The sequence below is a fragment of the Conger conger genome, chromosome 9 (assembly GCF_963514075.1).
Source record: "Conger conger chromosome 9, fConCon1.1, whole genome shotgun sequence".
Lineage (NCBI taxonomy): Eukaryota > Metazoa > Chordata > Actinopteri > Anguilliformes > Congridae > Conger > Conger conger.
Window position 1 is genome coordinate 43,676,051 of NC_083768.1, and position 11,692 is coordinate 43,687,742.

General features: G+C 41.9%; 1 protein-coding gene across 2 annotated transcripts; it reads left to right on the forward strand.

Moving 5' to 3' along the window:
• Positions 1 to 412: 412 nt before the first annotated feature.
• On the forward strand, positions 413 to 8,425 carry LOC133137468 (apolipoprotein Eb-like). Of its 2 annotated transcripts, none has more exons than XM_061255768.1 (5): positions 413 to 695; positions 3,896 to 3,970; positions 4,211 to 4,385; positions 4,858 to 5,145; positions 5,899 to 8,425. In XM_061255768.1, exons 2-5 carry the CDS (start codon positions 3,928 to 3,930, stop codon positions 6,152 to 6,154), a joined length of 762 nt encoding a protein of 253 aa, XP_061111752.1. In that variant the 5' UTR covers positions 413 to 695; positions 3,896 to 3,927; the 3' UTR covers positions 6,155 to 8,425. The 2 variants fall into 2 exon arrangements, with proteins under 2 accessions (XP_061111752.1, XP_061111753.1); XM_061255769.1 differs by lacking the exon at positions 413 to 695 and adding an exon at positions 2,956 to 2,997.
• Positions 8,426 to 11,692: the final 3,267 nt, after the last annotated feature.

Consider the following 11,692-nt stretch of genomic DNA (forward strand, 5'->3'; position numbering starts at 1 on the left):
CAAAAAATTAAAAACTCAGATTTTTGGCAGCATTCCAAAAATTACAATAGCATATGAGAGATGTTCAAAAATGTGCTTGCATAAAGTTTTTAATAAATTCATCAGTTTGATACTTGTAATTTCTAACTGACAATGTAAGCTGTTTATTGTGGTTATGTCAATTGTTCATAATTATTTTATTGTGAAGTTATTTCTATTCATTTGTTTGTCTCATCAGATTAATTTACAAGGTCCAAGTTCATTCCTAGCACTTGGAACTGTATTCCCTCGATTATCCCTGGTTATAGGAATGCACTGGACCTTGTTGAAAGTGTCTGCCAAATGCCTTTAAGGTAATGTAATGTACTTGCAGGACCCAATTCATTCCGGCATACACAGCCATCAGCGGAGGCAAGTTGAGAGTTGTCATGTAGCTTCTAGAGATATGGTGGTCTTTTATTAAAACATTCTTCTGCTCTTGTTCATAAGAACAAGTCCAAACTCATTCCTGTATCAGTTGGCAACACACAGCTTTCCGAGAGTCCAGTAGGATTTCTTTTTTTCTAATGAAATGACGTTATTTAGAAAATAATGTTTGCACAACTTTAAATAATTTGGATATTTTATTTACAAAAAAGGCTAAGAGCATAGATAGTTTTGCCCTTACAGCTGTAGTTCCTGATTACGCTGACACGGGAGGCATCTTGTGGGTTCAGGTAAGCTCATGCGTCAACTGCTAAAAGCATCTCATTCAAACTGATTAATAGACTAATATTCTCATATTTGTTTTCCCTTATACTATAAGTACTTGCAATAGCGTTCCTATGATTTCTTCTACCTCTCAGACAGGATGTTGTGGTAGTTACAGTATTGCATTCTTGTTCTTCAAGCTACAGTTTATCAGAGATAGTCTTCTGCAGCAGTGGAATGTACAGTGATGTGTGACATGCAGGCACAGTGCATTGTAAGTTAGTGCTTCTTGGTCTCTTTTCTAGCTAACTTCACTGAGTTAGTTAATAAAGTTCCCCTTGTCTATGGTAATGCACAACACTATAGTGTACACAGCTAATTACTTTAAATTATGTATTGTGTGGTGGTTAGTGGTTATTAGCGTCACAAAGAGCAGATGAAGCAGAATCGGTAGTTTCCTCACAGAAGAGGAATGCATTGCAATATATTATCAAGATGAAAAAGATATTGCAAAACTTCCCAATATATGGGTGGTTATACAAATGATTGCTGCTTTCGGAGATATTGCAAAATATATTTAAATGTATTTCTATCTATTTATTTAATCATCCAAATAAGTTCTGGCAATATATTCTGTATTTGAAAAGGTTTGCAGGAATGAATATGGGGTTTACTGTCTTCTGTTAAGTCCCAGCTTCTCTCAGTGGAATCAAAGTCAGGACAATGCAGGAACTCACCAAAGTCAACAGACAGTTTACTCGAGAAAAGTCATATTTAATTCAATGTCACACCACCCAACGGGAAGGTTGCTGAGACACAAAACTAGTTTGCAGAACAGGAACCTTCAACTTCATACTGGTCATCAAGCCTTAAATGCCCTGGGAGGCCTTGATTAGACGCACTTGCCCATCTTATTTGGGGGCAGCCTGTAGCCTAGTGGCTAAGGGACCTCACCGGGACCTGGAAGGTTGGTGGTTCAAGCCCCAGTGTAGCCAAGATATGAACCGCACAGCTGTTGGGCCCTTGAGCAACCTAGACACTGAGAACTACTATAAGACTTGCCTCACCTGCTATACAAAACCATTGACCGTTACACACACACTTAACTACGCGCACAGAACAAACCTCGAAACCCGTCTCTTCTAACGATCCATGCGAGCTATAAGAATACGGTCAGCGTGCCTCTGCGATCAGTACCTGACATTTCACATACTAGATTGGAATTAACCATTTGCGCGGGATTACAGACATACAGTACATCAGTATTCCCTCCATTCCCTTCTATCGGGAATGACAGCGCCCAAGGCTATATCCATGTAACATGAAACTGATTCGCTTTGAGTGGTGGCACCGAATTCTTTCTCACAGTATTATGTTATCCTGGAACCTAAAAAAAAGATAATTACGTAAAATCTACGACCCGAATTTGAGAGTTGACACAGAGCTGACGTCCAGGTGATTTGCCTCCTTGTTAGAGGTGCTGTAATACTCTGGGCTGCCACTGGGTACAATTGGCACTTTCTTCTTCTTCTTCTTCTTCCTCTTCTCCTCATTTTACCCTCCACGGAATTATAAAGCAGACAGCCCTCACTATGACATGACCTAACTACATCTTTAAAGCACTCCCTTACCCCGGAGATAGTGCTTAGTCTTAACTTGACTGGTTCAGCTTTTACAACTCGGATTTGATTGCAGCAACACCGAGTTGCAATTTTTTTTTTTGGTTATCCTATTCCATATCCTAGGATATGACACATAATCATTTTCCAAATGATTGCATACATGTTCTACATTAAATGATTTTAAAAAACATTCATACATTTTTTTTTTCATTTTCATTTAATCACCCATCACCCAATCAACTCAGTGGAAGAAATCTGTGGAAAACATCTGTAATCTTCTATTCTGACCGAACAGATAGTGCTGTGTAGAGACATTTAAACAATATGTTTGTCTCTACGGCTTGTCTCTACAGCAACATGCTATTTTAGAACCTAGATGACAATAAAAAAAATATTTCTGAAGCGATTATTTACAGAAATGTAGGATACGGCCATTCTAAATGTCATTAATTGTTCCCCTCACGCAACGGCGTTCCTGTTGCTATGCATAATGTGTGTTGTAGCCTAATGTGGCTCAGTGTATAATAATTAAATTATAAAACAAGTTTGCGCAGAGAACTTGGAACAGTTGAGCGTTTCGTTGTGATACCTATCAAACGGAAACAGGGTTTCACACCCACTCCAAGAGTAGCGTCGCAGTATAAAACATCCCATTCACGTGCACTGTCACAATTTGCTGAATACGCAAGCAGTTTAGGCATTACAGGTAAGTGACGGGTGATTCATTATATTATTTTTCCCCCTTGATTATATAACTTACATATGTTTCTTCCCGCCTGCCTGTTTTAGATTAAATAATTGAAATACCCTTTGCACTTTTTATGATGATTTTTGAAGCATGTAGTTTCTGTAAACCGAAATACAATGCTGTTTGTGAATATACTAGCCTTCATATTTTGATTGTGCGGTTGTTATTTCTCACACTAATAATTACTCAAAAGTGTATCCTTGTCTCAATCGCTTACAAGTCTCAACCTGCAATTATAAAGATATAATAAACTTTTATGTATTTATTTATTGCCCGGTTGGAGTATATTTATCAATTTGCCATTGTTGAATTTATTCAAGCGAGTATCTAATCAGCCAAAGTGTAGCAGCAGTGCAATGCATAAAATCATGCAGATACGGGCCCGGAGCTTCAGTTAATGTTCAAATCTACCATCAGAATGGGGAAGAAATGTGATCTAAGTGATTTTGATCATGTAATTATTTTTGGTGCCAGACAGGGTGGTTTGAGTATCTCAAAAACTGCTGATCTCCTGGGATTTTCACACGCAACAGTTGCTATAATTTGCAGAGAATGGAGCAAAGAACATGAAACATCCAATGAGCAGCAGTTCTGTGGGCAAAACCGCCTTGTTAATGAGAGAGGTCAGAGGAGAATGGCCGGACTGGTCAAAGCTGACAGGAAGGTGACACTAATGCAAATAACCAGGCGTTACAACAGTGGTATGCAGAAGAACATCTCTGAACACACGACGCATCAAACCTCTAAGTGGATAGGCTACATCAACAGGATACCAATAAGTGAAAAGAACAAGTCTAATAAATACCGAACAAAGTGCGTATTTGCAATAATGCCTGGTGCATTGTGCTTTATGCAGGTGTATTGGTGTATTGTCTGTTTTGGCCAACCATGAGAGTTATAGCAGCGATCCTACTTCTGGCTGTCATTTCAGGTAAACTACCATGCTCCCTCCCTCCCTCTCTCTCTCTCTCTCTCTCTCTCTCCCAATGAATAATATGACATTCATTGGGAGAGAAATGAAATGAATAATATGTTAAGAGTAACAATGATAACAGTTAAGAATAACAGCAGTTGTCTAGGTCTTTTACTGGCTGTAAAAACACGACGTGGTCTTCTTTCCTCTAAAACCACACGCGCTCACCCCCCTGTGCCCCATTGTTTCCTCCCACAGCCTCAGAGTCTGAGACTGAGGGCGGAGCCCCAGAGTCCATCCAGGCTGACCTGGAGGAGAAGTGGGACGAGGGCGTGGACAAACTCTGGGACTATCTTTACGGCCGGCGAACCACGCCCGCGCCCACACCCGCGCCCACGCCCTCACCATCCCCCGATGTGGGAGAGGAGGTCAAGTAAGTTCATCTGAAGCATGGAAATACTCAGCGTCCCGACTGTGACGATGGCGTTGATGTGTGCATGCGGTCTGCTGCTGAATACTGACCGTGCCTGTTCCAAAAGGCACTGCTGAATTGGTTATAGCGTCACACAGGGATGGAGAGATTCACCAATAATAATAAATATAATACTAAGAAGTAGTATTGTACAAACATACATATACGTAGGTTTGAGGGGAGATATTCCCAATATTTTCAACTTAATTGGTAAACTAGCTAGTGTGCTTGTGAGACTTCACGTTTGACTATATGAGACTAGGTGTCTCCCCCAAAGCTGACACTTCCACCTACTGTATGTAGTAATAATAACAATAAAACAATCTTTCTAAAATGTTGACACATTAGTACACTGTAAAAGCATGTGCAGAGCCCTAATTACTACTCTAGCATCAAAAAATCTTAATCCTTAATCCCCCTCCACCCTGGCCAGGAACATGGTCCAAGGCGCCATGGAGGACCTGAAGGAGGTCAAAGAGGACCTGGAGAAGAGGCTGGGGCCTCTGGTTCAGGACATGGCCGACAAGCTCCGCGAGGACATGAAGCGCCTGTTCTCCAAGCTGAAGGACGACTTGGCGGGAGCCAGCAACCGTGCCAAAGATTATGTCGAAGAGGTCAAGACCCTGATGCAGGACGACGGCCAAGAGACCAGCTACAAGCTCGACCTGTTCGGCCGCAGACTGAAGAGGCGATTCACCAAGGACATGGAGCAAATGCAGAAGTGAGTGCCCGGGGCCTGGGCAGTGTGGAGGTCCGTGGGTAGTGAGGAGGTCCCTGGGTGGTGTGGAGGTCCCTGGGTGGTGTGGAGGTCCCTGGGTGGGGAGAGGGAGATTGGTGGAGTACCGAGCTGAGGCGGGAAGGGCCGGAGAGAAACACTGCAGTTATTTGGTAGATGCTCTTATCCTAAGTGAATTACGGTTGATTAGACTAAGCAGGGGACAATCCCACCTGGAGCAGTGTGGGGTTACGGGCCTTGCTGAAGGGGCCCAACAGCTGCACAGATCTTATTGTGACTGCACTTCACTTATCGTCCCAGTCATGTACGTTAGCCAGGAGGCTGCAGGCTGAGATTAAATGCCATTTTTAATGTTCCTTTCATATGCTGAGAATCCTTGAATTTTAATTTATCAGAATTGCACATTGATATGTACAGTCTAAATACAAATATTTAATGTGAGCCCCTTTCTTGCACTTGGACAACATCATCCCAGCAAGAGAGCTAGCAAGAGATTGCCTGTCGGATAGCCATCGGTGCTGGCTGCAGTCTGTTAGTGTTTCACACTCCAGCATCCTTTTAATGGTCAGTCCTTTCTTTTAACGGCCAGTCCTCATCTCGACTGCTTTGCTTCGGCTCACTGCTACCAGTTCGTTGCTGCGCCAATTTTGCAAAACGCTGGCTAAATATGTTTTCAGACCAGGGACAACAGCGGTGTGTTAAAATCACAGGCTCACCCTGATCCCCCTCTCCCGACAGCTCCGTGTCCAGTTACTTTGAGGACCTGGCGACGAAGGCACAGGAGAAGATGAAGGAAGCGAAGGACCGCATGGAGCCCTTCTGCCGCAAGCTGCGCGACCGGGCCAAGGAGAAGATGGACTCCATGGGCGAGGTGCTGAAGGCCAAGACCAAGGACCTCCGCGAGAAGGTGGAGAAGACCGCGGAGGACACCAGGTCCACCCTGGAGAAGTGGTTCCAGCCCGTGATCGACTGGTTCAAGGGTCTGAGCTCCTAGGAGAGGCGGTCGGAGAGAGGGAGGACAGATGTAAGATCAGCTTGCCTGCCTACAACCCCAGTCCCAATCTATTCAGCTTGTACATTGTATTACTCTGATCCAGGATCCATGACTAATAGCCAAAAAGGTACCCAAGCTATTGTCCCATTGACTCTTTTACCCTATAATATACAAGATCACACATAGGTGGTTAGAATATTCTTAACTGAACATTCTAATGCTGATGTAACAATCACGACTGGTAATTGAAAGCAATGGAGTTCTAGAACACCGAATTAGAAAAAAGAAAAAAAGAAAGAAAAAAAAGGTTCTTCAATGGGTTAAATTGTGAGATCACAAATACTTGATTAGAATGTGTTTGATGAATATTCTAATACTGACGGAACAAATCTATAACACTGAGTGATAATTTTGAACATTCAAAAAACATCCCAGAAAACTTACTCATCAAACGGATGTGCACTGCACTCATCCTCTCATAGAGTAAAGGCGTGAAAGGAGAAAGGGAGCGAAAAGGAATTTTCTCTGTCATCGCACAGAATGAGAAGGTTGATGGAAAAAGGAGGGGCAGTGTAAAAAGGAAGTGTAATGTTTTGGCACATCTCCCACGATTTCTGACAGCGAATGTGTTCGGATCCTCAAGGTTATCTGAGTTCAGAGAACCAAGAATTTTTCTTAATTCTCCCGCTCTCAAAATGGCCTCTTGCTGTAAATGGGCATTATTATAACCTGTTCTTACTTGCCAGCCAAGGTTAATACGCAGAAGAGATGCAATGCATGGCTTGCATTATGATCCCGTTACACCGTGGTTATTCTGTGGTTAGAATTGTGTTTGAACATTCCCGCAGAGACTTTAATGCATGCTTTTATTCAAATGAGCTGCAAACCTATTCTGGGCCCAAGACCAGGTCAGCATTCTTGAGTGACATCCCTGCTGAAAGAAACTGCTCAAGCTATATTTTGAAACTGCTGGTAGCTGGTTGACCAGCTACCAGCAGCTCAGACAAGCTACAAGCCCTAGCTGGTTGATCAGCTCAAAACCAGCAAGACAGGCTTGTGACCAGCTTGACCAGCTCAATTTTCAAGATGGTTAAACTGGCATAGCTGGATCTTACAGCAGCTCTTACTATAAACCCATGTCATGCAAGCGGTACTCAGTACTGTGCTGAGAATGCACAATACAGCTCTGGAGATATGTATAGTAGGCTCAGAAAGGGGACTGGTTCTCTGCACCAACACAAACACCTCCAATCAGCAGGTGACCAAACCTGGGTCAAATACATAATTGGTTTCGATTCAAATACTTCACTGTGCTCGGTTGATCTTGCCTGGTGCACTTGAGCCAACAAAGAGGACCAGAAGGCAGGGTTTGCACTTGAGAGTATTTTGTAAGTTCCAATACACCAGACAAGCTCAGTAAAGTGTAGAAAGGTATTTGAATCCAAAACAATTATGCGTTTGACCCAGGTCTGCAGGTGACGCGGTGTGGCGGCAAAGTTGTTTCAGTATCCTCCAGAAAAAACGAAATCTTAAGTTTTTAACCCGTGGTAAGATTCCAAGTCAAAGCATACCTTACTTTGCAATTTCTAAGCTGTGCAACACTGCATTTTGTGACAAAATGCCTGTCCAGACAGAGAGTAGTATGTGTACTGTAGCAGAACCAACAGTGGTGCTGTCCAAGAGTCAAAATAATGAGTTTTGCACCTGGTGCAAGTGCTTTTATCAACTGCCAGCTTCTGTTGGTTGAGTATGAACACTCTGCTGTCATCATTCTTTATATGTGATGAGAAAAGATCCACCCTCCCTCGTTCCTGTGTTCTGTTAGCGTTTCTGCAGACTATAGGTCCAAACATTCCTGTTGAAAAAAACAGCTCAAGCTAGGTTTTCAAACAGCTGGTAGCTGGTTCACCAGTTCACACCAGTTCACACCAGTAGCAACATCTTTACCTAGCTTTTGTATTCTGGTGCCGCACTTCCACATATTCAATTATCACAAAACAATTAGACGTTTCTCTCTTTGGAGAACTACAACTTTGGAGAGTCTACATTTACATTTTAATGTATTTTTAATGCGTGCGAGTTGCTATGGCATTTAAGCTATGCAGTCTATGTTACTCATCAACAGGCAGCAGCTATGTGTGTGTATGTGTGCATGTCTGTCTGTCTGAATGGCTCCTGTCTGTCTTGAAGACAGTATAAGTGCCCATTGTATTATCCACAGTGCCATCTTGGGGTGATCCCAAAAACTGCAATAAAAGAGTTTCAAATGTCTATCATGTTCCTGGTCTCTGTCCTGCCTTATCATTCCTGGCCATTCCTTTTCAGGTGCCATTAACGCGCCAGTCTTGAAACGACCAAGAAGAAACAATATTGAAACAGCCTATTCATGTCAACTAGAAGTAATACTATTAAACAAAATAATCAGTGCCATGAATAAGTATTTTCCCTTTTCCTGATTTCCTCTATTATTGCATATTTGTAAAACTGAATGGTTTCAGATCTTTAGACAAAATGTAATATTAGCCGAAGTAAACAAATTTTTATTTCACAAAAAAAGTAATCAAACATCAAAATCACCCCTGTGAAAAAGTAATTGCACCGTTAAACTCAATAATTGGTTGCACCACCTTTAGCAGCAATCCTTTCAACCACACGCTTCCTTGCGAGTATTTCACCCACTCTTCTTTGCAGAACGAATACTTTTTTTGCGGTGCTTTATCTCAACCACATTCCAACTTCTGGTTCAAATTCCATGAATGAGTCAGCCTAAAAAAAATGTTAATTAAAAGAGGAAACCCTAGTACAGTTATGTGGAATGCATTATTAATGTAGGCTAGAGTGTATATACGATATATAACTTAAAAAACATATTAAAAACTGTTGCAGCTTTAGACATTTAATAAGAATCTGTGCATACAATTACACACAATTGTGCAACACACAAACTATTGCAAAAATGAAAAATAATTAATGTATTTCTTTTGCAGTTTATTTTGCAGTAGTTGAAGCATAATCCTTTAATCAGGAATTTCCTATAAGATATTGTTTGAATGCCAGAAACTTGAGGCAGAAACCTTAATCCCAAAAGTTATCTCTGACCGACACACAAGCCTATGCCTGCATGCATTCTTCTCTTCTACAGATAGTGTCTCTTCTACCTCTTCGCCTTCTGGCTTCACGTGTTGTGAACTGCGACCACATTCCTGTGGGTTGTGCCCCGCGTAGCCCCCGCACTCAAACCTCAAACTACGCCACTTAAAGTAGCCCCTTTCATGGACGTATGCATTGGAGCAGACATCCCATCTCGCCTATTCTACACGGAATGCTCGTGTCATGTGCGAACAGAGTCAACACAGACTTCTTCTGTAAAGGAGACCTACTTAGGAGACCGTAGATTATTTAGATGTGCCTTTACGTATTTGGTAAGAAACGCCTGCCTCTGTCCCCCTGGGTGGTGAGCTATAAGCAGGCCCTCGGTGACACCTGACATCATGACACCATTTCCCCTCGGGGGACAGGAGGAAGCCGTGAGCTGCAGCAGGGTAAATGTTCGCCTGATGATTTCCTAATATAGCTCTCACAGTGGGCTTCACGCCTGTTTTGAAATGGTAGTGAATTCATCAGACTTTTTAAAAGTTTACTGTACTGGCTAAATGCGCAGTAAGCGGTGCTCCTGTTACTGTAGAAAGACGCTGTCTGTCCATTTGTACCATTATTAGGACAGGATGGGAAAGTCTGCTTTGACTGGTCAAATTCAGAAATGGGTATGCCATGGAGTAATGAGTGTCATTTATCCATGGGATCACTGAAGCCAGTGGAGTCTTGTGAAACTGCAGCACTGGAGCAGGGAATGTGAATTTGGACTGAGTATCGCAGAAAGCGTGGTGATTCAGGCGTGGCACAGCATATGTGGAATTTCATCCTAAAGAAGTGTATTACATTTGTGTTCTATATTCTACTGTATTCTATTCTATTCTAGTTACCATGCCACCCCATGCTTAAGAACCAACTTAGGGTATTACAGTGAAGCAGCAAAGGACTGCAGTTAGAATGCATATGAATATTTGCTTCTATCTGCACTGCCAATATGCCATACAGGCCAATATGATTTTAATTAAAACTTACTCTATCCAAGTGAGTACCGTAAAATCCCAAGCGTGCCATATGGCACTCTCGACCTCATACCTTTTCAACCAATCAGACCAATGCCCAAACGCCTCTGGATTTGGGTGGAACCACTTCATACTGGGCTGGGACTGAAAGGAGTAATTATGAGCTTTGATCTCTGATCAACTGATAAAGAAAAGCCTCGACATTTTCTTTTGATAAAAATATGCATCTAGACCGTAGGCTATGCTCCCTTGTTTTGGAAGAAAATGTCACTTGGTCGCTATTCAAGTCCAAAAAGCACAATTTGAAAAATAAAAAGTCACATTCTGCTTGGCTAGTGTCATAACTGTCTCTCCGTCCTGTTTGATAGAGTTTGATAGATCAGTAAACCCTGTAGCAACAGACTGATGGTCATTAGGTTGACAGGAGTTCATGTAGCGGTTAGCCACAGACTAGGATATCTATGTGGTACCTGCATGCTCATTTAGAGCATCAGAGGTCGCCATACTGTATTTCTGAGTGCCATGGAGTGTGTAGATTAGGTAGTCTTTGCATTGTTTGTTGTGTGCTGACGTTTCCCCAGATCCTAAAGGCGTGTCAGTCTGTGTGCAATAAAGACATAATTACAGCCAGATTTACATTTTTTAAAATTAATTTTGGAGCAACAGAATTGGCAACATTCTCTGTGGTGATTTATGTGCTAGTGTAAACTTCCCTGGGGTGACATGTACAGAGCTAAAATATACTGAGGGTTATTATTGTGGGCTAAGCCTTCAACACCTGCTTTCTGTGGCTTATTATAGATTCTGAAATTTACTGGGGGGAAAAAAATACTGTTTGAGTTGAGCTGTTTCCCAAATTCTTGGGAATTTCCGTTGAAGGTCACCCTGTGTTGAAACATTAACATAGCATCATTTTTTTATTTTATGAATCCTCAAACACAATTAAACATGGCAATTTAATAAGCAAGTGAATAACATCACTGCATCATTTTTAAATGCAGACAAAATCTTTCTCTTCCTTGGGTAATTGCTTTGTCTTGGTAGCAGAGCATCCACAAAACAATATTACATTCATTTTACAGATACTTTTCCATTATGTATAATCTGCCTCCTTACCTTGCCTTTTTCTTGCTTTGTGCTAACTGAGGTATGTATACCCAATCTGCTCCAACACTATACTTTAGACGACATCTCAGGAAAATGTCCGTCAGTTCATGGAAATCATCCGTCCATTCATGGAAAAAGTCTGTCAGCTAAGGGAATGTCCTTCATCTATGGAAAACGTCTGTCTGTCCACGGAAAACATCCGTCAGTCTACAAAAATGTCTGTGGGTGGATGGCAAACGGACCTTGTTTTATGGAAAAAAGGCTCTCGTTTAAAGGGAAACAGCTCTCGGTTTATGAAAAATGGCCCTCAGTTGAGGTA

What these genes read in the sequence shown, in the direction of transcription:
- LOC133137468 (XM_061255768.1), top strand. Translation starts at nt 3,928, where the DNA reads ATGAGAGTTATAGCAGCGATCCTACTTCTGGCTGTCATTTCAG. An exon ending in ACTTCTGGCTGTCATTTCAG is followed by an intron (nt 3,971 to 4,210) that starts GTAAACTACCAT and finishes TTCCTCCCACAG; the next exon opens with CCTCAGAGTCTGAGACTGAG. An exon ending in GACATGGAGCAAATGCAGAA is followed by an intron (nt 5,146 to 5,898) that starts GTGAGTGCCCGG and finishes CTCTCCCGACAG; the next exon opens with CTCCGTGTCCAGTTACTTTG.